This window comes from Phaenicophaeus curvirostris, chromosome 3 (assembly GCF_032191515.1).
Source record: "Phaenicophaeus curvirostris isolate KB17595 chromosome 3, BPBGC_Pcur_1.0, whole genome shotgun sequence".
Lineage (NCBI taxonomy): Eukaryota > Metazoa > Chordata > Aves > Cuculiformes > Cuculidae > Phaenicophaeus > Phaenicophaeus curvirostris.
In genome coordinates this window covers 44,035,881-44,063,630 of record NC_091394.1, presented here as the reverse complement: position 1 = coordinate 44,063,630, position 27,750 = coordinate 44,035,881, and the positions used below count along the sequence as shown (strand labels likewise).

The 27,750-nt window shown below is 41.1% G+C and overlaps 3 protein-coding genes across 6 annotated transcripts in view; 1 reads left to right on the top strand and 2 right to left on the bottom strand.

Moving 5' to 3' along the window:
* Positions 1-5,702, top strand: part of GNAL (G protein subunit alpha L) — a 203,736-nt gene extending 198,034 nt beyond the window's left edge. For both annotated transcript variants that reach the window (XM_069853805.1, XM_069853806.1), the window contains exon 12: positions 499-5,702. In XM_069853805.1, coding sequence (XP_069709906.1) covers positions 499-645 — 147 coding nt within the window. In that variant the 3' untranslated portion in view covers positions 646-5,702. The remainder of the gene's footprint in view (positions 1-498) is intronic.
* On the bottom strand, positions 3,799-12,936 carry MPPE1 (metallophosphoesterase 1). Its single transcript, XM_069853814.1, has 9 exons — positions 12,572-12,936; positions 11,621-11,729; positions 11,203-11,306; positions 10,349-10,429; positions 8,137-8,245; positions 7,153-7,224; positions 6,919-7,041; positions 5,704-5,844; positions 3,799-4,268 (listed from the first exon to the last, which is right to left on the bottom strand). Exons 1-9 carry the CDS (start codon positions 12,844-12,846, stop codon positions 4,086-4,088), a joined length of 1,197 nt encoding a protein of 398 aa, XP_069709915.1. The 5' UTR covers positions 12,847-12,936; the 3' UTR covers positions 3,799-4,085.
* A 6,687-nt stretch (positions 12,937-19,623) lies between these two features.
* Positions 19,624-27,295, bottom strand: LOC138719011 (cancer-associated gene 1 protein-like). Of its 3 annotated transcripts, XM_069853832.1 has the most exons (7): positions 27,167-27,295; positions 25,529-25,668; positions 24,850-24,924; positions 23,822-23,912; positions 23,165-23,351; positions 22,166-22,263; positions 19,631-19,944 (listed from the first exon to the last, which is right to left on the bottom strand). In XM_069853832.1, the coding sequence occupies exons 1-7, from the start codon at positions 27,197-27,199 to the stop codon at positions 19,816-19,818; spliced, it is 753 nt and encodes a 250-aa protein (XP_069709933.1). In that variant the 5' UTR covers positions 27,200-27,295; the 3' UTR covers positions 19,631-19,815. The 3 variants fall into 3 exon arrangements, with proteins under 3 accessions (XP_069709934.1, XP_069709933.1, XP_069709935.1); XM_069853833.1 differs by lacking the exon at positions 24,850-24,924 and having other exon boundaries at positions 19,624-19,944; XM_069853834.1 differs by lacking the exon at positions 22,166-22,263 and having other exon boundaries at positions 19,809-19,944.
* Between the last annotated feature and the right edge of the window lie 455 nt (positions 27,296-27,750).

The following is a 27,750-nucleotide window of genomic DNA, read 5'->3' as shown; positions in this document are numbered from 1 at the left end:
CACCAGACCAGGCTGCTCAAGGCTCATCCAATCTGGCCTTGAACACCTCTAGGGATGGGGCAGCCACAGCTTCCCTGGGTAACCTGTGCCACTGCCTCACCACTCTCATGGTGAAGAAATTCCTCCTTATGTCTAGTCTAAATCTGCCCCTTGTCCTGTCACTACAAGCCTTTGTAAACTCTCTCCCCAGCTTTCCTGTAGCCCCTGCAGGTATTGGAAGGTCTCTGTAAGATCTCCTTGGAGCCTTCGCTTCTGCATGCTGAACCCCAACTCTCTCAGCATGTTCTCGTATGGGAGGTGCTCTACCCCTCTGATCATCTTCGTAGCCCTCCTCTGGACCTCTTCCAACAGCTCCATATCCTTGTTATGTTGAGGATTCCAGATAATTTCCCAGGTTTCTTGGTACTCCGTGAGTCTGTAGACCATTGAGATGTGAAACTTCCGATGGCACAGTGCCTGACCCTTTTTTTCTCCCCCTCCCCGTCACTTTTTCCACAGAGGATAAGTACAGCGAGTGGAGACGGCAGGCATTATTGCTACCCACACTTCACATGTGCAGTGGACACAGAAAATATCCGCAGAGTGTTCAACGACTGTCGAGACATCATTCAAAGGATGCATCTCCGCCAGTATGAACTCTTGTGAGGGGGATCACCGTGGAACCTGTGGTTTTAAATTCTTCGCTCCTTACTCTTTCTCTTGATACTACCCCACACAGGGTGGAAGAATATACTCTAGAAATGTCAGTCTCTTCACTTTGTTTACTTTAATTATTTAACCTTAAAGCTGATTTGAAGCAAGTTTGGGTTGTTTTTTCCTTCATGCTTTTTGGGACTAGTTTTGTGCTTTATTTTGACATGCCACTTCTTTGTCATTCCACTAAGCCCTTTGGCTACCTCTGTTCCCTTAGGTTTTGTGTTTTTTAACTGAACGTGGCCTGTTAAATTTTTTCCAGCAGGTTAACGTCAGCTCAAACTGGTATGTCAGCAGGATGACACTAAAGTCATACCTATCCCTCTGTGTGGGTTTCCTTTTTAACATGACATTGAAGAGTACTTGATGGGTGAAAAAAAAAAAAAAGATTAATGCACTTTGTATCAGGTTATTAAATACTGTTGAGGAAGTAGACACACAATGTAGCAGCACCACGATATTTATTACTCTGTCACAGTTTTTAGCATTTCGGAGTTGCAGGTCAACTGAAAAAGTGACCTCCTCTTTTAAGCCGTAACTGGCACAGGAAGTAGAGTAGATAATGAGAGGAACAGTGAAGACAAAGCAATTTTTCTGGGGTATTGGAGCCAAGAGTCTCTGCACACCTCAGGCATTTGAATTACAGCTACTTTTTGGCCTGTTGCATCTGGGCAGAAAATTTACCACCCTCACTTACGTTGTTTGTGCTGTCCACAAATGATCCTTTTAGTTCAGATCATTCTTGGACAACAGTCCTCTCCCTATATATATTTTTTTGTTTTACTGCTGGTTTATTATATTGTACAGACTGTAAAATGTAATATTATTTTGTACAACTTTATTGAAGAAAAATACTTGTAGAAGATCTTTGTGCCTTGATTATGGCTGTACCTGTAAAATGAGCTAAGATGTAAGTATGTTTTTGATTGCGCTGTACAGCTTGATGTCAACCTTACCTGCAGCAGTGACTGGAGGTAAGAACTTTATCTGTAGAGGTTAGGGGTTTTTTTCTGGTTTATATAAAAATGCTCTTTAGTATAAAATTATAAATTATGCAAATTAACCACTTACCTTTCCAAGTAAGGTATTACAGTCACCGGATGTTGCAGCGAACATGCCTTTCTCTTTTGAAGTCTCAGCTTTAAAATATTGGAATTCATTCAAGTGTCCAAATTGCAACCTGGTGTTGTTTTAATGGGAAACAAGGAGTTTCTTCTTTTTTTTTTTTTTCCTTTATATTTAGAAAATATGTTTGGTAATTCTTTGGTCATTCATAGAACTTCACAATTGCACAGACCGATTGTGAATGTGTAAAGCACCATTATATAGAGCTCTTCAATCTTTGTACCAACAGCGGCTTTCATTGTGCAAGTAAATGGCAAGAAAGAAGGAAAAAAAAAAAAAAAAGGTGTATAAACCCTTGTGTCTGGCCTAAGAGAATTACAAGATGACATTTTTATTTCTCTTTTAATAAAGAGACACATTAGAAAATTGTTTTATTTTAAATATTGTAGAATCAAAATGTGTGAATATTTCTCAAACTTGAATAATTTATGCAAATGACATTCTCAAAACAAGTTGTGGTACAGTACAATATATAAAAAAAAAGCAAGAATTGCTGTAGCAATAAGGCATGTCCTTTTTAGTAACTATAACACTGCTTTATATTTTATACATAGGTGTTTTATGTCTGTGACTATATACTTTTCCTGTGTCCAAGATAACCTGTACAAATGTCTAAAATTACAGTTGCAATAACAGAAACCTAGAGAAGTGTTAGACTACATTACTTTGTAGAGTGTTTTATCACACTTTGGACCATTTCCCCCACTTCATTTTAAAATTTAGGGAAAGATTAAGAAGAGCTAACACATTCCCCCCTGCAATGGCATATAAATCAGCAGGTTTGATTAACTTTTTACTGTGAACCTCATTATTATTCATAAACCCCAGCCAGTCATCTTTTTAAATTCAGACTACAGACAAACTAAGAACTTGTTTCTATTTGATGATAACAGTCCCACTTTAGATGCTCTAATATAACCATTTCCCCTTCCTAGGAATGCGTATGCTTTTTTATTTGTACATCCAATTCAGTGGTCAGATTATTATTTCCCAGAAAGTGAACGGCTGGGTGGAATAGGTTAATAATAAACTAAATTCCCCGAGGATTCTTTCACTTCCCATGCCAAAGAAATAGAGTGAATAGCAAAAGATCCATCTTTTCTTCAGTCCAGGAGTTTATGTTGGAGCTTCCAGCCTCTGCAGGAATGTCAGCAGGAAAACTGTTCCTGGTGTGAAATCTGTTTTTTTCTGGGGCAGGTGGGGAGAACCAGTAGGTTTGTCCCATCTTCCCTCACAGACAGCACAGGAAGGCACCGAGCTCAGACTTCACGTTCTCCCTGCTGCCATCGAGGCAGGGGCCTGTGTTTCAGCTCTGTGGTCACCTCCCCACGGAGGAGCTGGTGCCCTTCAGAATGTGACTGTACAGTAAAGTTAAAAGAACTCGGCAGCCCTACAGGAATCTAAAATAATGCCCATCCCTATCCCTGTCTGTCCGTAGACTGAGGGCCAAGGCATAGGATAATGTTACTGCAGCTGTATTTGACCTTCCTTCTTGCAGAAGATCAGCAACTGGAGGGCCCTTCACCGTGCAGATCTCTGGGGTGCAGTAGGGCCCTCATTTTTTTAAGCTCATCATAGCACATCTTTTTAGAAATAACAGCTTGAGGTGTCGCCCTAATTTATTTTTCTTTAAGCAGGTTTCAAGTGTGTATCAGCAAACTGGATCCACAGCTTCTCCCCGTTGTTGTCTGGTAGACGATAACCACAAATTGTAGTCAGCTAACACCTTAACGTGTCAGGAACTGGAAGATTTCTTGTCCCAAACCAGAGTCCCTTACATACGACATGCTAAAAAGGTTATGGAAATCCACATCTCTCAGTGCCGACGTATCTAGTTTCTGCCTGACCCTCACAAACCGAAGTATGACAGTAGAAGGGTCACGCAGCAATAAAACAGAGAAACGTTTCCAGTTTGCAGGACTGAGCCTCTGACAGGGTAAGACACTAGTGCAGATAAGTGATGAGGCTATAGGATTTGCATAATGTACAATTACACTTTTAATATACATATTTGATACAAAAATTATAGCAGGAAAAGGACTCATTTGATTGTAGAATACAGTATTTTTGTACAGCATGAAACGTTCATTTCAGTTAATTATCCTGTAGTAGTCATATCAGCTGTATAGGACTTCTATGGTATGTGTAAATGCAACCTGCCTTCAGACTAGCAATCAAATTAGGTCATTTGCTGGCATGAATATAGTCTGATGTTTGACTGTTCTCAGCTTTGGTATTTCAGTGACTGAATGCAGATGTCTGGCTCTTCATACTGCTTTATGCTTACTGATTAAACGCTGAGCAAAATAAAATGGTGGAGTGAGAAGCTGAAAATGAGCTAGTATCAGGATTACAAGCAGAGCACCTGCTGCACAGTATATAGTAAAGACTCTGCTCTCGTACGGAAGGAAGCATTTTTGGAGGGAGAAGTCAGTTGGTGTTATGCTGCCCTGGAAAAGAAACAAAGACTGTCACTTTGCTGTTACAGTGGGTTCTGCATCAGGAGCAAACACCACGACTGTCAGATCTCCAATTTCTAAATTCTGTGTTGGGTGACAAGGTTTGGGGCCAGTTTCCTAGTACCAGTGCCTTCTCCAGGGGGCTGAAGAGCTCGTACCTTGTGGTGCTGGGCACTAACTGGAATACTCACTGGGCCAACATTAGCCCAGAGGCCAATCTTTCATGTATTCCATCTAGCATAGAGAGCTGGGCTCCTCATCTGATCTGCCTTCAAGACAAGCCTAACTTTAGCTACTGTAAAATCCATCTGGAAGGAGCCTTCACAGGCTAAAGTTAGGTTTTGTGAATGTGCCCCTTCCTCCCCGCCAAGTCCTCCTTCTACCCAGTACATGCTGCAAAAAAACCCACATTCGCTAATCCAAATTCTAAACACAGACTTCAACAACAAAGAATATCATTAGGTTTTGGCTTGACTTTGCAGTTGAAATTGAAGTTTACAACAGACCGAGGCTGAGTTAATACAGTAGAGAAGATGATGCAACTTTAATTAGTCAATCTCTTGTTTTGCAGTGAAGATGCACTGTGTGGCATGTGCAGAGAGTATGTGTAGTTTGAAGGCAGCTACTCTCAGGAATACAGAATAAACAGAGCTACTTTCAACACCAACTGTTTGCTTTAAATGAATTAAAAAGTTTGGGGTTATCTGTGTATTGAGCAGCCTAAACTCAACAGCAGTAAAAATACATCCAAGATTCTCCCCCACCCCAAGTCTCAAACTACTCTGTAAACAGATTGTAGGCTTTGCTTCTTACTCCAAGCTTCTAAGAGTTCTGTTTTATTTTGGAACCGGGGAACAAAGTGATTTACCTCCAAGGATATTCTGAGCACTGGAACTGCCTGCGAGAGCATAACCAACACACTGTATAAAATGTGAAGTTGAAAGGAGGAGGGAGGCTATTGGCCTGGGACAAATGTTTTCACCGCGTGAAGCGGTCAGTGCACTAAGTTTGAAAACCGTGATCGCAACACAAGAGTTTGAGGTGGACACGGTCTTGTTTTCATAGCTGGTAAATCAACCAAGCCAAACGAGTCTTTCTACTGTTCAGTGCACAATACTGATTATTTTTACAAGTCAATAGTTTACAACGCACCCTCTTTATAAGAAAACATTAGATGCTTGTACCCAGATACTAATTAGATCTCGAACAGCATTGCTTTGTACCGCACAGAACACGTGGCTCCCACAGATGTACTTTATAAAGCGGATGCAGTGTACTGAGTGGGCTGGGTGGGTAGGCACTTTTTTTATTATTTTTTTTTGTTTTTACAGGTAGAATCAGTTTTAAAATAGAGCTGACTGCCATGTTGATTTATTTATGAAAGTTATCTGACAAAAATAAAAAAAAAACCACAATTAAAACTTACCATGATGAAACTAGGGTTGTTTCTATTCCTCCAACTGAATGACGGGACACTGATCTCTGGGATTTTCCCTGCATGCAGCACTTCACAAGCACTGTGTGTGTGCCCACTGAGAACCAAACGGGGATGAAACCACCATAACAGCTAGAAGGCAAAACGGTAAAGCACAAAATTTAAGTCAAACTAGAAAGAAATAGAGCTTTTTTTTTCCCCTTCTGACACAATGAAATTACGGGAATTCAAATATTCTCACAAAGTGTTCTGTCTAAACTTCTGTTTTCCAGTAAGACATGTTGATATTGCAAAACTAATTGTACCTATTTGGCCCTCATCTCAAAAACTGGGACTTTTGACCATACAGATGATGGAAACAAAAAAAAAGGCAATAGCATGCTGATGCCATCACAAATACACGAACCTTCATTTTAGTAAAGTAATACTGTTTTCTTGTCTGAGAGATAATGTCGTCCTGCCAATCTTGAGTGAAGACATTTATGCAGAAGGAAATAAATGCTGCCCATTGGATTTTCTGGGAATGGGATTCCCCATAAGATTATCTGCCTTCTCCCAGGTGACAGGTGATAGGATGAGAGGGAACGGCCTCAAGTTGCGCCAGGGCTGGTTCAACTTGGACATCAGGAAAAATTTCTTCACCAAAAGGTTTCTCAAGCACTGGCAGAGTCTGCCCAGGGAGGTGGTGGAGTCACCTTTGCTGGAGGTGTTTAAAAGACGGGTAGATGAAGTACTTAGGGATATGATTTAGTAGTGGAAGATACGTTTGGACTCGATGATCTCGAAGGTCCTTTCCAACCTAGTGATTCTATGATTTTGCTGTTGTTACTAATTTAGGAGAAGCTGTGCTTTCAAGGTCTTGAAAAATAGTGGCTTTTAACTAGGTTTGTCAAAAATCTACACCGTACACAAAGTGCGAAATGCAAAATGGGAGGTAACAGCCCTGCAGCAGACATACAGGCTGCTGGGATTTACAGCCTGTACCTGGGAAGCCCAGCAGAATTGAGGCCGTGATCACAATGATCCTCAGGGAAGCAGCTTTAACAAGAGGCCTCTCAAAGGCCTCATTAAAGCAGGAGCAGCTGGGCTCTGTTTGGCTCAGTTAACATCGTTTCAAAAAATTTTTAATCCATATATATAATCTACACTCTTGTGTCCCCACCCAGACACCCACCCACCAGTACTTGGATTCCTAATACATCAAACCTTTTGTGATGCTTCCTGAGACAGTACATCATAGTTTTCTTGAAATGGGATATTCTTCTCCTCTGGAGGGGCAGCATCTTCTCCACTGCATTCAGCATCGCTTTTCCGATAGAGAGGGTAATGCTGGGAGACATTCAAAGCAAGGACCAGCTGATGACAATCCAGCCTTTCTGGAACAGTAATAAATACACTAAAAACATGTCAACATCTTGCCTCACCCCACCTCCAACACACCTGTAAAAGGATGGGTTCTGAAGCTGGAACCTTTTCCACGTCACTGCATCTTCTGTCAGAATGATTCGGTTTCTGTGAATAAAAATGAATCCATACATATTGTCTTCACCTGTGAGAGCCACGGAGGTGGGGAAGGGAAATAAACAGTAGCTGGGATTTGAGGGGGTTGGGGGCTTTTGTGGTTTGTATTTTGAGACAAGCAGCGTCAGCTCAGAGTGCTCACTTTAAATACCCTCTGCTGTACAAACACTTTAGAGCCTTTACTTTGGGTGGAAGGGGAAATGCATTAATTCCTCGTTCTGTATATGCTGTAAATATGGCCGCGTTCTTTCTGAGTGCAGAAATCAACAGCAGATTTTTGCTGCACAAACAAGGCAGAAAAGATTTAAGGCAGCCCAAGAGAGACAGCAGTTAGAGTCTGGTAATTTTTCCGCTGGGAGCCAGTTTCCTGATTGACTGCCAGGTCTGTAAATCACGCTGCCTCCCTGCATTCTATGGAAAAGGGCAGAGGAATGAAATACAAGCAGCAATTGGGTTTTATGAAAAAAATACTACAATTAAAACATTACCAGGCTATCAAGACAGTGCTCCAGTAGAATCAGAAAACAAAAAGAATAGGGTAGCCCAAACGATATAAACCAGAACAACCTGCATAAATATAAGTGTAGGGATTGTTACATATCTTAAGTCAGAGGGAGGGTTACAGGACTTCTGCCAGTCCCTGGAACAGGGGAAATGACACCCTCTGTTTGCTGGCAGCACTGACAAGGAAGTGAACACTGTTAACACAGCGCAACAGTCAAGTGAAAATGATAAGAGGCAAATGAGGAGAAAAAAGATTTGCTAACAAGTTGCAATATGAATTGGAAGCAGATTTTTTTTCAGGAGACTCTTACATTCTATCCTGACTAGCGCTGCAGTATCAGGGTTCCCATTGCAGCAGCTGAGCTGCTGGGTATAATCAGATCCTTACTAAACTCTTACCTGCTGGGAGCAATTCAGTTTGTGAGAAAGCGCCACAAGCTTTGCCTCTGCGGTTCGGCAGACGGCACAGCCATCGCCCTCCATGGCTACGCTGTTCACCAGGACAAAGCTGGAAAATACCGGGGAGGGGGCAAAGAGAAGGGAAGTGGGGAGGACAGGAAAGCATTTGCTGGTCATGCACGTGTGTGGGATAAACCTTTTTTTATAAAATAAAAGCATTCTGAAGTTGGACACAGCAAAACAGAACAGCTTCTGAAATCACATGCTATTATATAAATCCTCTTGAGTATCCATCCTGTAGCCATTTCTCCTCCTGGCAGGCTGCTTTATGATCAATTGCTAATTAATTCTACACTTCATGTTTACACTACAAAATTTTTTTTATATTGGAATGGATACTTTATGCTAGTGAGGTCTTTGAGACCCAGTAAGCTGAATTCTGAAGGAAAGGAGAACTTGCTTCTCTCCCCACACACATTTTAGATATCAGAGACATCATTTTAGACATTCTGTTTCTTGAGAACACCTGAAAAGCAGGTGCAATTGACTGGCTACCCTGAATAAACTGAGTTTTGTACTTTGTGGTCTCTCACAGAGAAAACAGGATTTTATTTGTTACAGAAAAAGATTTCCCTGTAGATTTCAAATCAACTTCAAACTTCGCCACAATGTTCATACCTGTTTAGTCACTCATTCAGGACTAAAGGAAAAGATATATCCTCTGTTCAGTTCAGTATTTTACAGGCGTAAATCATAGAATCATAGAATCACCAGGTTGGAAGAGACCCACCGGATCATCAAGTCCAACCGTGCCAAATGCCTCCACTTAAGAGATATTTTGTCATGTTTTGCCTAGTAATTCCTTTTTATCAATTTAAGCTGCTTTCATACCGTAGTTTTGTTATAAAATAGTTTATCCAGGAGCCTTTCATTAATAATGCAACTAGTTTCTGTTAATGAATATGATATTAGATATGTAATCTGTTCTGCTGTGCTGTTGTATTGACATAAGGAAGACATGGAGATATTCCTTAATTATTTTTTAAACCAGCTGAAACACCCATTTTGACATGACAAGAGGGAATGGCCTCAAGCTCCGCCAGGGGAGGTTCAGGCTTGACATCAGGAAAAAAATTTTCACAGAAAGGGTCACTGGGCACTGGAACAGGCTGCCCAGGGAGGTGGTTGAGTCACCATCCCTGGAGGTGTTTAAAGGACGGGTGGATGAGGTGCTGAGGGGCATGGTTTAGTGATTGATGGGAATGGTTGGACTTGAAGATCCGGTGGGTCCTTTCCAACCTAGTGATTCTGTGACCCTGTAGAGGCCCCCGCATCTGCATGGTAAACATTAGCGATATTCAGCAATATCGCAGATATTCCTATAAAAGAGATGGCATTTCTAGACCCATCCAGGATATTTTTCAGTGTTTGCTTAATTAAAGGAATTGGTGTAAACTTGTAAGTTTTGAATCTTACACTTGTGTGAGTGATTGTGACCTGATGGCACACATGAGAAAGGCCGAGTGGCAATGGGTCTTCCCTTCGTATGTCTGAGGCTTAAGGATAAATGTCCCAAACCCACTATTGCTTTCCCTTATTACATCCCTGCATGACGTCTAAATCTAACTACCAAAAGGGCCCAATGCAGACAACTGCAGCCAGACATGCAGCTATGAGAACGAGCTCTGTAACAAGGTTTACTCTAAGCCAGCTTGTGCATTACTCCACCCTGTGGAAGAACTGTGGACAAGCAACTGCTGTGTCCCCAAATTCCTCAAAGGAGACTTAAGTTCTGCAGACTGAAGGAGTTATTAAGATTAATGAAACTCCTAATTTGTAAGCACAGAGGGGGGTTGTTTGTGTTTCTTTACTGAATCCTATTCTTCTGTTACGTTTACAGCCATGGGTCATTACCAGCTGCAAGGAAGTAAAAAGCCAAACCAGAGAATACGATGCTGACTCCACAGTACTTTTCCATTTAAAAGGAAATTGTTACAATTTACATAGCTTGAAGTACAGCCTCTGCTCCATATTAAAATACAAGTTTGCACAAAGTGTTTTGTGTTGAACTTATCATAGGCTATCTAAGTTAAGCACTCCCATGCTATTTCATCAGAAATTCCACTTCCAGTTCTCTGTTTTCACCACTTGGGTCCTGCTCACTCAGTAACCAATACTCTTAAACATTAAAAAAAAAATTACATATACTCACTTTACTCCTTTTCGAGTTATCAGCTTTCCTGAAGTGAAGTTGAAAACCTTTTCAAATCGCTTCACCTTGTAAGTAGTCATTCTGTGTCAAAAAAACCCCACAACTGAAGTAAGAAATTGGCATTGTAAATCTCGTGACAGTTGCTTTACAGTTTGTAGACCATTCAGGCAGCTTCCTGCTCCGTTAGCTACATCACAGATTCATTCAGCAGACTCACAGGGATGCTCTAACACCCCTGTCCCAGTCACACCAGTGTAAGCACAGCAGCCCTCCAGGAGTACAGCAGAGCGAGGGCACTTACTTACTTCCTGTGCTGAGATAACAGGAAAGGGAATATGCTCAGATATAAAAACTTTTCAGACAATGAGGCCAAACACAAAGAAAAGCAGCTTCAAGGCTTCTCTGCCAATGCAGAATGATCAGCTCTGAACAGCTTCACATACGCTTAGAGAAGCATAAAAGTAGAATCATAGAATGACTAGGTTGGAAAGGACCCACCGGATCATCGAGTCCAACCATTCTTATCAATCACTAAACCATGTCCCTCAGCACCTCATCCACCCGTCTTTCAAACACCTCCAGGGAAGGTGACTCAAACACCTCCCTGGGCAGCCTGTGCCAGTGCCCAAAAGTAGCCTGAAACCTGTTTTAAAACTTATATCTAGGGTGCATTTCACACAGATGGGTAACTTTTTAAGGTCTTGCTTGAAATCACAATCCCTTCTAATTCGGTTATGATCAAAAACTTTCCGTATAACCACACAAGGATACATCAAGATATAAAGCCAGTTACTGCATGCCCGCTGACGTTTCATTCTCAACATGTGTGTTCTCCATTCTCCAACAAGACTTACTCATAATGAAATCCAATGTCATGGTTCCCAACAATAACCACTAGCTCAGTAGAAACTGGATACTTAAACATTTTGCGGAATCTCCTGACATCATCTGCCCATGCCTGCATGAGAAAACAAATAGAGAATTTAATGCTGTTGGACATTGTCAAAGGGGACACTGGTATGTAATACAGAAGCACACACTGATTACACTTTATAAGTTTTAAGTGAAGGGCAAATGCGTTAATCTAGTACCGAAACTGAAGGAGAATCACAACATTTCAACTCATACCTAAAAAACATTAGAAACTTCTACCAGTAGGACAACTGTAGTAATATTAAACAAAGCCTTGCATACCTAGTCTGCATTCTCCTGTCATCCATTTCCTTCAAGAAATCCTCATTTTTTGAAAAAAGAGAGCTGTTGATGTCATACCTGAGGTGAGCTCCATTTTCCTTCATCAAAGACATCTCCCAGAATAAAAACGATATCTGGCTGCAACAACCACAAGGCAGTTTGGAAAGATCTCTCCATCTGCCATTCCCTGAAAGGAAAATACAGACCCAGGCATCACTGCCTGACTTCTGGGTCCTCAACTTTGAATGCACAAGCACAGTTTGGAAGGAATAAGCAGATGGTTTCTTTATACTGGAAATGCTACTATGAAATTGAAATTAAATACTTAGAAATCAGGTTTATGTACAGCAGGTGTGTCCTACCTGGTGGGTAATTCCACCACAATATAATCAGGACCAACTCACGCAAGAGGTAATACCAGCTTGTTTATTTTTCATTACAGTTCCATGAAGTGGCAATTAATTAAAAGAGTGAATTATTGCAAATGTTTGACTATTCCATTGTTTCTGCAACAGAAGTTTATAATGTTCATATCATGGTAGAATTAGTACTTTCTTTCAGCATACTGCTTTTTCTTCTTTTGGACTAAAAGAAACATGCGTTTGTAGGTATAGAATTCAATCATCTTTGGTTTTAAATGTGATTTTGCCTCTGATCCTACAAACTTCTATCAGTTTTCTTATTTCTGCGATTAAAGATACCAACTATTGGGACATTCAAGTTTCCTGGCTCACTTTTAAGGCATTCTATAAATAGTTACATACTGGAAATGTCTGTCTGAGCCATCGAAAATGCTCCGGCAGCTACAGCCACGCGCTACCTGGACATTTGAGACTGCGCTGCCTCAGTAGGTCCCATTCATTAACCTTTCAACACTAGTTTATCACCCAGCGCAGAGCCAGATACACAAGCCAGAGGCAGCACGCACGCTTATTATAAGTACCACAACATTGGTTTTAAACATCCATCCCATTAGCTACTACTGAAAACTCTAAAGCCAGGACAGAGTCTAAGAAAAAAATTTGTTACCTTCTTAGCCTATCCAGCCAATGTCCTTTGATTTCACCAAGAAGGTGAGTATCAGCTAAAACGATGGCCTTCAGGACTGAAGCTGAAGTCTCTTTTTCACCCACGTGAGCTCCACCTTTCACTTCTGGCCATTGACATTGAAAAATTACCACATAATAAATTAAAAATTCACAAAATATTAGTACTGAGCTGACAAAGCACACAAGTTTCAGCAGGAAACAGAGCCGCCTCTTCAAAATAAGATTCTTCACAGTGGTCGAGCTAGAATTTAGCATTGCAGTACCAGCATAAGACTCTTTTCCAATGGCTCAGTTCTCCTCTCCCACGTGAAAGTAATAAGGGCTAGTCAAAGGATCACGTTGGGATTCTTATCAGTATAAATCCCTGTGGAGAAAACACAAAATAAAATATTGATTAAGCCAACATTCCCTGGGAAAACCTACCATGTAAGGCCTACGCTGTCACCTTCTTGTTCACCCTGAAAGATACGGAAGCACATAATTGACCTAAAAAGCAAAGTTGGTCTCCTCCAGGTCCACAGCCACCCACTCCTGCCAAGACCAAGGCAACCACTTTAAAGCCAGGAAGGATGTTGGTGCAGGATGTTTATTTCAAAACCAGAGAGAAAACACTGTGAGGAAGGCTCAAAGGTAAGTAAAGGCAGAGCTTAGCCTGAACAGCAGCAAAACCAAAAATCCATTAGGATCCATATCATCCCAGCCACTCCAATGCCACCTGCAAGCACTTTCTGGCACAAGTCACAAAACCCCAGATCAATGCAATTATCACCTCTAATACGGCTCACTGTAATAATCTCCAAGAGCTGAAAGCAATTTACTACCCCAGAACAAGTTTACTGAAGCTTTCCAAGAACAGATACCTGACTTCTCACCTGACACCATTTGATTTCTAAAAAGGGGGAAACACGAAACATCTAAGCCTCAGAAACAGAAACTGCAACAGCTGGAAAGTGTGAAAAAGAGCCTATGTTGATAAGCTTATCGTATGTACTGATTTTTTTCCACCTTGGATAGCTCAGAACCCAGACAGGGAGCTTAACCCTTTAGAAACTACAGTGTTATTTTCTGCCATTGGAAAGGCTGATCCAAAACAAGTGTCTTGCCTCTGATAAACCACAATCGTAAGAGGACTCATTGATCCAGAACTGTTCTGCGTTTAGTTCTGGAGTCCTCAGCACAGGAAGGACATGGATCACTTGGAGCAAGTCCAGAGGAGGCCACAAAAATAATCAGAGGGCTGGAGCACCTCCCATATAAGGACAGGCTCAAAGAGTTGGGATTGTTCAACCTAGAGAAGAAAAGGCTCTGTGAAGACCTTAAAGGAGCCTTCCAGTACTTAAAGGGGGCCTAGAGGAAAGCTGGGGAGGGGCTCTTTACCAAGAAGTGCAGTAGTAGGAAAGAATGGAGGTTTAGCTTAGCTACTAGGAAGAAATTTTTTACTCTGAGGGTGATAAGGTTGCCCAGAAGCTGTGGCTGCCCCATCCCTGGAGGTGTTCAAGGCCAGGTTGGATGAGGCTTTGAGCAACCGGGTCTAGTGAAGGGTGTCCCTGGCAGAGGGCTAGGAACTGCACAATCTTTAAGGTCCCTCCTGACCCAAACCATTCTATGATTCTATGATTGCTGCACGTTTTCACGGGCATTTAACAGAAATTCCCAGTGTAAGGATGAAATACCCACACTTTCACAGTTCTGTTTACTCTACAGTCCTTGGCAGTAACGCTTTTCCTGTGTAAGCGCCCACAAGAAACAAATACCCCACCTTACATTCAAGTAAAATCATTCAGGTTCCATGCACAGCCTCTCAGGGTTTCAGTCTGAAAGACTCACTTTTTCAAGGTAAACAGTGGCAGCAAAAGGGACTCCAGGAGAGCTATAAAGATGTTACTTCACATGCTCATGAACAAACTTCTAGGGAAGCCCACAAAGAAGAGTCTTGTCCCTCACCCAAGAATAGGGTCACAATTTTGTTTTCTACAACAGAAAAACTCTAACACAGGACTATTGCCCAGGATGTTGGTAATTAGAGAACACAATACTCAGACAGGGATTATCAGTCAACATTCATTTGAATTGACTAAATCTGACTAGAACAGTGGATACTTGGTACCTTTGAATATTTAGACCCTAAATATTAGGAACACTAGGAAAAAATCACAGAACCACACAAGACTGGTGGATCTTTCCTAAAAATCCCGGTCTCAGTCAGATGCAGAACACAGAACAAAACTTCACCTGCTGTACTATGCTACACCCTAGCCCATTTGATGGATGTCTCATAGAAGTAAAAAATTGACACGTGACCATTATCTTATTTTTTCAACCAAAACCACTATTTGATAATCGCCACTTCTTTCCAAAGAGGAGCTTCCCATGTCACCACTATAAAGTACTTATCCAAGACAAAGAACCATTAGCCTGCATCATGTAACATCACGTAATATGCATTATTTAATGTTACCATGACTAACACTTAACGGCATGCAAATCAGTTCTATCTAAACTTAATTTAGCAGAAGAAAGCCACTGACCAGACATCACGATTTCACAATACAGGGGAACTACACATAAAGGCTGATAAACTTGTTTAATATTAATCCCATGTGCACTTTAGCTAGCAATAAAAACCTACAAGATCTTGTTTGCACGTCTCACAATAACGCAAGATTAAAGTGGAAATGTCTGTTCAACAGCTGCAGCAATAAGGACAAAAGACAGGGAAATTCTTAACTAAGTCCACAAATTTCTATGGCCTCATCCTGCACAAAATGCATCTACCCCAGAAGTTGGAAGTAGACTTTGGTAGTTGTAGATAATCTCCTCTTCAAAAAAAAAAGCAAAAATTCAAAAATTAATTTGAACAGAAAATGCCAGCAAGTTGCATTACACATCAAAAAAAGGTACTATAAACCCAAAAAGCCCCATGACTCTTCTTATTCACATCCTATCCAAAGCTCAAAACAAACAAAACCTGTCATTTTGTCATAAACATGTGTACATTCTCTAGAAGCTTTTCATTACATTATTTTTCACACATTAAATGTCTTTGGAATCTGTCCAAACAGCTACAGAGCTGCTGAAAAAAAGCCGGTGTTATGGATCAATGGAAAAAAAAATAATAAAAATCAGATCTTCAGAAGCAAAATGATCCCACCAAATGCAAAACAAAAATCCAAAACTGTCAATTAGTAGAAATAAAAAATATCTTCAAGATAAAACTGCCATCTTCAGAAGGCAGAAGTGGCAACTGACAAAAACAAAACCACAGAGCCGGTCATTTCTACACACAGTCCCTGTCCCAGCATTTCTGCTACTAGCTGTTACTATTCTGGGAGTTGTGCTGCAGATTTAGAAGATGTCAGAGGTACCTTACACCTGCAGTTTTCCTGCTAGTGAACGAAAAAAGAAAACAAGAAAACGGGGAGAGGAAGGAAAAATTAAATCAGAGAAAGTCCATGATGCAGAATGAGCTGAAAGACAACTCCCACTACCGGCTGCCAGAGCCAGAAATCCCTGCCTACCTCACTCTGCCACCCACTAGCCCATGGCTGCTCACATCCCAGCGGATTTGTTTCCTCAGCACTGTGGCTGCACATCTCTGCACACAAAACTAAAAGCAGTTTGACCAGAAACCAGGCACGCGTGGTAGGAAGCCCAACCTCACATACAGGTACCTAAGGGCTGCAGACCCACATCCTCTCACACAAGATGGCAAGGTCAAAAATCACACTGTCAGGCTGCACGCACACTGCAAGATGGAGCTGCAGTTCCACAAGACATTTCTGGTACTCTGCCTGGCACAGCTGATCATTAAGATTAGACTAGAACCTCATTTCTTAGTAGAGTTTGAGGATCTCAGCTGTGAGAAAAGATCGAAAGATTTCTCACTGTTGTTTATTGTTCTATGTAGATGGGAGTGGCTTGATGCAAGACTGGATTTTAAAAGTTTTAAAAGCTCATCATAAAAGGGACATCAATATTTTGAGCACATTAATTATTTTCAATTATTTGGGCAGGGAATATGCTCTGTAATGGAAAACTGATCTTCAGTAGCTGACAAACAGCAAAACTCTACTAGTGACAATTTTGTATTTAGTCAACATATATATTCTTTAGGGAGGGGAGAAACAGCCTTGAATTTTTCCTCATCCACATAGAATCATAGAATAACCAGGTTGGAAGAGACCCACCGGATCATCGAGTCCAACCATTCCTATCAAACACTAAACCATGCCCCTTAGCACCTTGTCCACCCGTGCCTTAAACACCTCCAGGGAAGGTGACTCAACCACCTCCCTGGGCAGCCTGTTCCAGGGCCCAATGACCCTTTCTGTGAAGAATTTTTTCCTAATGTCCAGCCTAAACCTCCCCTGGCGGAGCTTGAGGCCATTCCCTCTTGTCCTGTCCCCCATCACTTGGGAGAAGAGGCCAGCACCTTCCTCTCTACAACCTCCTTTCAGGTAGTTAGAGAGAGCAATGAGGTCTCCCCTCAGCCTCCTCTTCTCCAGGCTAAACAACCCCAGCTCTCTCAGCCGCTCCTCATAAGACCTGTTCTCCAGCCCCTTCACCAGCTTTGTTGCTCTTCTCTAGACTCGCTCCAGAGCCTCAACATCCTTCTTGTGGTGAGGGGCCCAGAACTGAACACAGGATTCGAGGAGTGGTCTCACCAGTGCCGAGTACAGTGGGAGAATAACCTCCCTGGACCTGCTGGACACACCGTTTCTGATACAAGCCAAGATGCCATTGGCCTTCTTGGCCACCTGGGCACACGGCTGGCTCATGTTCAGGCAGCTGTCAACCAACACCCCCAGGTCCCTCTCCTCCAGGCAGCTTTCTAGACAGACTTCTCCTAGTCTGTAGCACTGCACAGGGTTGTTGTGCCCCAAGAGCAGGACCCGGCCTTTGGCCTTGCTAAACCTCATGCCGTTGGACTCAGCCCAGCAGTCCAGCCCGTTCAGATCCCTTTGCAGAGCCTCCCTACCTTCCAGCAGATCAACACTTCCACCCAGCTTAGTGTCATCCGCAAACTTGCTAAGGGTGCACTCAATGCCTTCATCCAGGTCATTGATAAAGACACTGAACAGGGCTGGACCCAGCACTGAGCCCTGGGGAACCCCACTTGTCACTGGCCTCCAGCTGGATTTCATACCATTTACCACCACTCTCTGGGCCCGGCCATCCAACCAGTTTTCCACCCAGGAGAGTGTGCGCCTGTCCAGGCCAGAGGCTGACGGCTTCTCAAGCAGAGAGAACCACATGTTCTGAGAACCATTCTGCACAACATTTAAACATCAGTCTGTTGATGTGGACAATTACAGATTCATTTAATAATGTCATCACAGTTTAAACATACTAGAAGTATAATTTTATACCACAAATCTGTTGGGGGGAAAAAGTGCTCAAGTGACCAGCTCTCAAAGAAAGAAGTTTGACACTTTCCTTCTCCGGCATTAACATTCATTTTGCTTACAATCAGATGTTAGATACATTTTTATACTTAAAATACTTTCATCATACATGCTGTTCTTCCTATTTTAATCCACCAAGTTTACTGGCAACACAAACTTGCATCCCTTTTTTCTTCTTCCATCTCTGCTCAGAACATTTAAGGGGACCTACAAGAAAGCTGGGGAGGGGCTCTTTGTCAGGGAGTGCAGCGATAGGACGAGCAGTAATGGTTTTAAGCTGAAAGGTGGGAGATTTAGATGAGATATTAGGAAGAAAATGATTTTCCTGTGAGGGTGGTGAGGCACTGGAACAGCCTGCCCAGAGAAGCTGTGGCTGCCCCATCCCTGGAGGTGTTCGAGGGCAGGTTGGATGAGGCTTTGAGCAACTTGATCCAGCGGCAGGTGTCCCTGCGCACGGCAGGGGGGTTGGAACTGGCTGATCTTTAAGGTCCCTTCCAACTCAAATCATTCTACGTTTCTATGATTATCCAGCTTCAAATTACAAGTGAACCAAGAATAAAAAAGAAAGAGATACAATGGTCTATAGCCAGACCAGGAAGCAAGTACTTCTGGAGCTTTACCTTCTCTCTTACTTGGTGACTGTAACTCTAAACACCTCATATGCTTTGTGGTCAATTTATTTATCAGTTAACAACTACATAAAACTGTCCTAACATATAAATTGGGATATGAGTCTCCAATCCTACTCCTAGTCCTCTCCCTAATGAGTGTGCAAGTATTTTTTATTAAGCTAAAGAAGTTCTGTTCGATTATTACCAAGCTTAGTATTTCTAACTTTGTGATAAAGTTTTCACTCAATTCTCCCACTCAGTTCTCCATGGGACTCTCCGTGTCCCAAGGATACAGACTTACAGCTTTTAGACAAATACATTTCTATAACCTAACACACTAAACTTTTGTGAAATGCATTTACAAACAAGTTCAGGTTCAAATCTCACCAGGTTTTCCTTCTGCAAGGGAAACTTACAACTGGGAGTGGTCTCTTCTCTTTCCAAGGTCTCTCTGAGAAAATGTAAGATTTCTACCTTATGAACTGGGACTCTGCACCCATTTCCTTCCAGCACTTCAAACACCATAGCTCTTCAAACATCTCATTCTTCAATCAAATAAGTTTCTGATGAATACTTGTTTTGGTATTGCAAGCCAACTCCCTGACCAGTCTTTCTGAATGAGCTCTTTCCAAACCTAAAGCCTAAATCCTTCCTTTATCCCCAAATGTTAACTTGAGTTTTAATTACTGTGATTCAAAAAAAACCTCCAAGCAGGGATTTAGCATTTTTCTTTTAAGAAATCCCTTTGTAATAATTTAATAATAGAATTAATTGCTGTCTGCACTGGCACATCCTTAGGGCTGAAATTTATGAATACTGACAAATCTACAGATCAACTTTTGAGTTTATATAGTTTACAGACAAGGATAAACTGGAAAATTCTTCAAATTAAACTACAAAGTTTTTATCATATTCCCATAAACTCCCACAATCACTTCTACAAGGAACGTACTTTACAAGCATGAAAGAGAGGTTTTGCAACTCAGTTGAAGTTATACAGGCCACAGTTTATTTAAAAAACCACAAAAACAAAAATCAAAGGCACAAGATACATAAACATTTCAGAGCAGCTTGTCATATTGAATCATACTACTGAATCCATAGTATTATCAAAAAGTACTACTTAAGTCATGGTAGGTTTAAATATTGCAGCCAGTATAAAAAAAAAAATATGTGGGAAATCTGCTTGCCATTAAATTAGTCAGTAGTTACAAATGTACCGTAAAAGGAAGTCCATACATTACACTTATTTGTTTCAAGCACTTTTCATACTGGTTATTCAGCTTCACAGATTCCTGTACCGCATGCTTTAGATCTTCTATCTCCTCAAAAAAATCCTAGAAAAAGACAAAAATATTCACCTTCAAGTTCCTCTCAAAGATATTCTCAATAAAAGCCAGCCGGCATTTCAGTTGCTCCCAAGTTCAAAGACATTTTCTATATTTTTATTAATATATGGCTGAGTTATGCAAACACAGCTCTGGTGAGATACAGCAACTAACTTTAACGACTCTAACCTTACATAACAATTTAAAACTTTGCCCTGAAAAGGCAACGCGAGCAGAATTCATGTTAGAGCCTGACGTACAGACTAGTAATAGGCAAGACAAATTAAGAGAAGGAAGAAATACTGATTTATCAAAAGACTACTAAATGACAACCCAAAATTACAAGGGTGTACATACTGTCAAGCTCATCATGCAATAATACAGCTCTACGTGCTGAGGTCAGCCAGCAGCAGATAACATACCGCTAACTCCGAAGATCTTAAAGTTGCAAGATTATAAAAAAGGGACAACAAGCAAGGAGAGGAATGAGGAGAGTTAACCAAGGAGGATGATGCTAGCATTAGAACAAGAAAATACTAAAGAGTTTAAGATGGAAAAACAGATACCATATTTAGACCTAGAAAGACAGAAAATATTTTTAGACCTTAACTGCTTTGTAAACTGCTAGTATCACTTTAGAACTGTAAGTGCAACTACTTTTTGTTAATGATTGTCCTATTTCAGACTAAGATCTGTTATTTATACCTAGACTATGTTAAAAACTTTGATTTTCATATTCAAAAGGATAAGACTTATTACACATTAAACTTGACAGAGCTTAAAAAAAGATAACACTATCCAACAGGTTCAACTAGCTCAGATAAAAGCAATTTATGACAAATGAGGGAATGAAAAATAACAATATGTAAGGCTACACAGAACAAAAAGAGACAATCCAATAAGAAGCCATAAAAAACCAAGTCCTGTTGAACTCATTTAACGTCAGCCTATGTGGTTTCACCTTCTGAGATTGATTGTAATTATGCTAACCCAGTAAGTATAACTAAACAAGTAGTTCTTGCTATAGCTAATTCAACTAGGAGACAAGTTCAGTTTCATAGAAATAAACTTAATTTATTAAAAATATCAAAGGTCTATAGCTTAAATCTTTCATTCAGCTTGTGCAACTCAAGTCTGTTGAGCAGTTCTGATCCTTTGTAAATCACAAGTTGTTGGAAAATACAACAATAGCAAGCAAAGTGTAATCCCAAGACTTCATTTCACCAACCTTGGAAACTCCTGTCTACTAGAGTAACACCATACCTACTTACATCCATCTACATTTTACATCTTCTCCTGACTATTCTGTTGACTTTTTTTGTTGAACGAGCAGCTATATCCATCTTAAATAGCACACTGACTTAAAACTACCTAAAAAAGGGTTATTGATAAAGAGCCATAACTTTAGATTTATGTATTTCTCTTCTGAAAGATGAAGCTTTCAGCCACAAATTGTCCCTAACTCCTAAATATGGGGATCTAGAACACTAGGATACTATTTAGCTTGTGAGAGAGGAAAGCAAGGCAAGAAAACAGATTCTCAAAAAAAAAAAAAAAAAAAAAACGCCTTAGGCCAGTACATTAGACCAAGTGCTCTATAGCTACACAAGATCTCTTCACCTTTTCACACGATTTCAACAATTACCAAATCTTCACACTTTCTCTTTCTACATTTGTACAGACAATCCATCACAAAGCCTTCAAACTCCTCCTTTTTGCCCTCCCAAAGGCCCAAGTGCCGTTACAGGCATAACTTTGATGTGTTTAAGTTCAAGAGAAAACAGTTCTCCTCTCACTGACATTATGAAGCAACAGAAGTGATCATTCAAACAGATATTTTATTATCTCTGCAAATGTCTGTTGGAAGGAATTAAGACTATTGTCAGCCATTACATTTTTAATGTCATAATGACAAATAATCTCTACCAAAGGAAAACAAACTGTCCAAACACATTAAAAAAATCCACAAGAAAATCCAGCTCTTTAAAACAAACAAACAAAAAAAAAAAACTGCATTATGCCTCTTCCTTAGCCAAGAAGTATTGTAGGAAATCAATGTCTCAGAGTCATTCATTTCCATTTCTTTCTCAGAATGTCATAGATTGATTTTTTTTTTTTTACATTTTTTTGCTTGATAATAGCTTATGTTCAGCCTAAAGATAAGTTTCAGTACAGGCAGAAAAGTTTTTCAAAAATCACCTATTCTTCAACTTGTCCTAAATTAAATTACCTTGTCTAATCCAGCTAATTCACATTTTAGTGCTCTCCTTTCTGTAGACAACTTTACATTTTTTTTCTTCAGCTTTTTCATCTCCTTCAGCAATAGCTCTATATTCAAATAAAAAATATATATATACTTCAACCATTACAGTCAACCTCCCCCCTCACACAAATCACGTTACAGCTAAAGAGCTGCCCACATTTTGTGATATCAAAAAATCATGTTTCATTTTTTTAAAGTACCTTTTTCACAAAGTGACTTATTCTTAAGAACCAGCCCAGGACACTCATAGGTACTACGAAAGATGACAGGATCTGTCAATTGGACAATCTGAATCTGCTGGATTCTTCAAACGTGGGATTATTTTACTTTACCATCCAGAAAACCTACATCTGATACCTTCATCGCATTTTTCTGACTTAGAAGAGGGTCATCAGCCTTGCTGACAGCACATTTCCTGAAAATAATGCCAATGCTATATGATCCCCTCTTTTTATGCTTTGAAGTGGAATGGGATTGAACCTTAAATTGTGGATTTACTTATGTGAGGAAAAACATGCTCAAATCAGTATTGTCTGGGTTTGTCTCACATTTTAAGCCCAAAAACCAGGTTCTTTTTGTATATCAGTGTCTGAAAACTAAAGAACCGAGCATCAAACATTATCACTAAGAGATCTGCATACATACAGCTTACTGGAATGAATAAATAGTACTAAACACAGCCACGCACTCCCACCCATAACTGCCCCAACATACCAATTTCAGAAAATAAGAAGAGCAGCAAATACTTATTTGTATCACCCAAAAATGAAAGGCAGCATCCACAGATAGGACATTGATTATGAGATACCATTTTTAAACAACAGGTTTTCAAAAATGAAAATTATTTTAGATACTGCTGGTTGAAATAGAAGAAATAACCTGGAGTGTGTCTTTGGATCAGAAACGAAATGCATCCTCTGTGACTGAGCACACTGGAAAGAACACCAGAATTAACCATATCTTTACCTAAATATTCACTGCAACAGGATTCCTTCTTTTTAGACATTTCCGTGTGAGATGTTACTTCTCCCACTGGAGTTCGACTTCTTTTTCCAGAAACAGCACTAGTTTTCCAAGAAACCTTTTTACATTCCAATTGCTCAATTCTTTGCCTCTGCTCTTGAAGATTTTTCTCTAGCTCACAAACTTTAATCTGTCAAGAAACTAATTTTTTTTTTAAAATGTACAGAACAAACACAGTTCAAGTGAATACAACTGGAAACATATCCTGAACGCAAACCTAGAACTTTCAATTCCTGACTTAAAACCACATTCATCCAAAGTGTCTGAAAGGAGTAAAAAACCACAGCAAGTGAAGTTTTGCATACATCAGGAGTGTTCTAAAAAAGTCTGTTACTGAGCACACGCTCACAAGGTAGTATAAGCGCACATGTGCAAAGACAGTATATCTTTCCACACAATAAAGTACACTTAGAAGTTGACAATGTGAGTTCACTTTCAAAGGGAACTACTGACTATTTCCCATTCTCCCAATGGAGAGGCGGCGGGGGAGGGAGAGAGGAAAAAGTATATAAAGAAAAACATATACAAATATAAGAATTACTTTTCAGTCTGCCTAACAGCTATGGTTATTTGACACCATCTCCTAGAAATTCTACTTACAGTGAGATTTTTAATTGTTTCACTTTGCTCCTGGTTTGTTTTGATTTCTTTAACATAACGTTTGTGTAGATCATTATACATCTCAAGTAGTCTAAAACAGAAGAAATGCATAAATTGCAATAAAATAAGAGAGCCAACAAAATATGTGCATCCTTTACGATAAAAGTATTACATACACTCCACAGAAATCACTTGGGCTGTAGCCGTGCTGTAAGAGACTACAAGTCTCTACAGAAATACCTAAGGTGGGCATGGAGGATGTGTGACCAGCAACACAGAAGGAGAAAGCATCAGAAAAAAAACCAGCAAAGTGAGAATTAAAAGAGCGGCCTGTATCAACATCAAAGAATCCTTTTCACTCACCCAGACTGTATTTCTGTAGAGACCAGGACCCTCTTGTTTTGCTGAACCCACACCGCCACTCCCTGATTAAATCTCAGTACAAACAACTCCATGATGGAGGAGAAGACCTATACACTAGCAAGAGGAGGGTGGCAACAAGTTTGCAGTGTCACATGTATCACCTTCTCCTTGTTAGGACAACAGGAATAGCAAAAGACCTCTCCTAAAGGATACAAAGAGGTTTGTCCAGAAGCTACTTCCTTGCCACCAATTAGGAACCCACAATGAGGACTCAGCAGGCAGCATCCCCAGATCTCCATGTTGCACACAAGCAACCCTGGCCAGATCCCTTGGACATGCACATCTCATTCCTTCTGAGTGTGCAAGCGTGAGGATATGAGCAAATGAAGTCTATGACAAAAACCAGCATGAGTGGGTAAAATCAATGTAAAATAAACATACTTGGGATATTATCTTTCCCTTTGATATTATCATAGAATGTTTTTTAAGTTTAATCTAAGATTTAGTATTTCCTTTAAAAAAGCATATAAAGTTATTTTCCATTGTCTCAAAGGCTGAAAGCAGCTTCTCTAACAAAAATTCAACTGACTTAACCAAAAACAACACATTCTGCCCTACAAAGAACAATGTTTAATTCTGTCAAGAACCAGTTTCCAAGAACTCACCTGCCACTGTCACCCTCTAGATCCTTGCTGCATCCACCCTTATGCCATAAGTGGGTTTCTGTTTGAACTTGAACACTTAATTGAAACAAAGACAACAGCTTAATAAAACTAGATTTTGCTATTTTAATTGGATCAAACATAGCAACTCAAAAGGGTTATATTACTTTTCAGATTGATTTGACAATGGAGGTTTCCACGTGGTATCACAAACACACCAAAATTTAAACTTGACAACTTTTGCAAGCAGGCATTCAAAACCTAGTGAGACGCTCTTTAAAACAGCGGCACAATAATTTTTCATGTCCTAAGTAAGGTCACAGCTTCCAAATTTTCTAAGCTGTGTTGATGTAATTCAACTATTTTACTACTGTTTCTTGACAAAACAGCCTAAACCTCTACACTGCTAGACAGAGACCACACATTGGCTAAACAGGAGTATAACTTATTTTGATTAAAACTGTTTCTTTCACTACAACAATGAATTTTGTCCAAGTCGCCCCAGACTTCCTTTGCTCTTTTATGTGTTTTCAGCATTCTCCATCCCCAGCATCTTGTTTACAGGCAGCCCCTCAAAATATGCAGAACAGATAAGGCCTTGTTTAAGGCCTGAAGAATAACAAGGTACAAGTCCTAAAACATTGCACTTCTAACATAAAAAGAAATGCTTGACAATTCTTACTCTCTGCTCATGACATAGTCACGCATTAACTGCTGCAGATGCAGTTTCTGTTGGATTTGACCCAGATTCTTTTCTAGATCCTTATTTTTTATGTGTAGCTTTTTCAGCTTCTTGATTAATTGCTCATTTTCATCACTGAGCTGAAAAGAAAGAGAATTAAAAAAACAGAAAATCAAGCAACTTTTTCAGATCAAGTATTAATTGAGTTGATAACATTTCAAATTAGGGACATTAAAGATCACCCAGTTCCATGGGCAGGGACACCTGCCACTAGATCAGGCTGTTCAAGGCTCCATCCAACCTGGCCTTGAACACCTCCAGGGATGGGGCAGCCACAACTTCTCTTGGGCAGGCTGATTCTTGTGCCTCACCACCCTCACAGGAAACAACTTCTTCTTAACATCTAATCTAAATCTCTCTTCTTTTAGCTTAAAACCATTAGCCCTCATCCTATCACTGCACTCCCTGATAAACAGTCCCTCCCCATCTTTCTTGTAGCCCCCTTTAAGGACTGGAAGGCCCCTACGAGGTCTCCCAGGAGCCTTCTCTTCTCTAAGGCAGAATAACCCAACTCTCTCAGCCTGCCCCTGTATGGGAGAGCAGAGTAAAAGGGGAGAACATACTAAAAGCTTCTAATGTAACTTCAAAATTCACCAGTAAATTACAAGGCAAACAGGTACTTAAAAAAAAAAGATAAATAACAAAGGGACAAAACACAGAAGTTTCCAGTTATATTTCTAAGCTCTAAACATCAGCTCAGCTCATATTTATTTTTGTTTTAACATCACCGAGGCCAAAAGGCTAAACTACAGCCACATCAGCACAATATATTATGTGCACATTTGCTGAACCTCACCCAGCAGTCTCACCCTGATACTGATAACGCTGGCAAATAACCACGCTAAGACTCATTTTTGAGTTTTAGAAAGCAAACATCCTTTTCATGCAGGCCTGGACAGCGTGAGGGAGTGATTGCCATCCGTCATGTGCAGCCAGACAAGAGCTGGGACAGGATGCATTTCCCCACTTACGGGCGTGTGCCTAAGTTTTCCCAGAAATCTTACGCATATTCCATTACTTTCCAAGGACTGATTTTAATGTTATTATGAGCTTCACAATAGTCAAATCTCTTCCCAATCTGGACCTTCGGCTCCAGCTCAGCCTGACCTTGCCCTGGAGATAGGGAAAGGCTGCGGACAGAGGTGATCCCAGCAGAGACATCTCAGCACGGGGCACACTGAGCACAGGACAGTGCCATCTCCCAGGAATGAACAATGTCTGGGAAAACACTGTCTGAAGGAAACCATGCTCTCAAGAGAGACATTCTGTCTAGCCTTCAAAAAAATACAATTACTTAGATGAAACTTAACTCCACTTTAGTTTAAATGAAAACTATTCCACTTTTTGTAGTAGTGACTTCTTGTCACTTCACCTGCGACCCAAACACAACCAAACCCACCGCCCTAACCCGCAGGGCATTAAGCAAAACTGATGCCGTTTGAGCGATACTAGGCCAAGAGAAGGAAGACGAGTAACGAAAAAACCGTGAGCTATGAAGTCAAAGGCGAACCCGGGAGCCCGAGTGCAGTCGGGGCGGGAGGCGGCCCCGAGAGCCGGCACCGCCAAGGTCCCACTCACTTGGAGACACCTATGGACGGCGGGCAGAGCCATGAGCGCCAGGAGCCCCGGCCCCGCTCACAGCGCCGCAGGCCCGGCCCGTTTCGAACGCGGCCGCCACGGGGGCTAAAGGCGCGAGGGCCACGCGGCGAGGACCCAGCCTGGCTGCCCCACGCGCTGCCTGTCCGCAGCACCCGGCCCCCCCACGCAGGCGCCGAGGGAATGCGGTGAGAGGCCCTCGCCAGGCTGCCCCACGCACTGCCTGTCCGCAGCGCCCAGCCTCCGCGCAGGCGCCGAGAGATACGGTGCGAGGCGCCCACCGGGCTGCCCCACGCGCTGCCTGTCCGCAGCGCCCGGCCCCGACTCAGGCGCCGAGGGAGTGCGGAGCGAGGCCCCCGGCAGGCTGCCCCACGCGCTGCCTGTCCAAAATTTCCTGCATCGTTGGTTCCAGTGGAAGCTCTTTTCCAGCGAAAACTCGTCTATAATTTCATTATCCACGCTGTGCTTTGTAATTAAGTTCTTAGCAGAATACAGATAAAGCTCCTGACCTGTCATCTTCGTACTGTTGTGCTAAATCCTGTTGCCTTTCATTCCTGTCCCTTCTG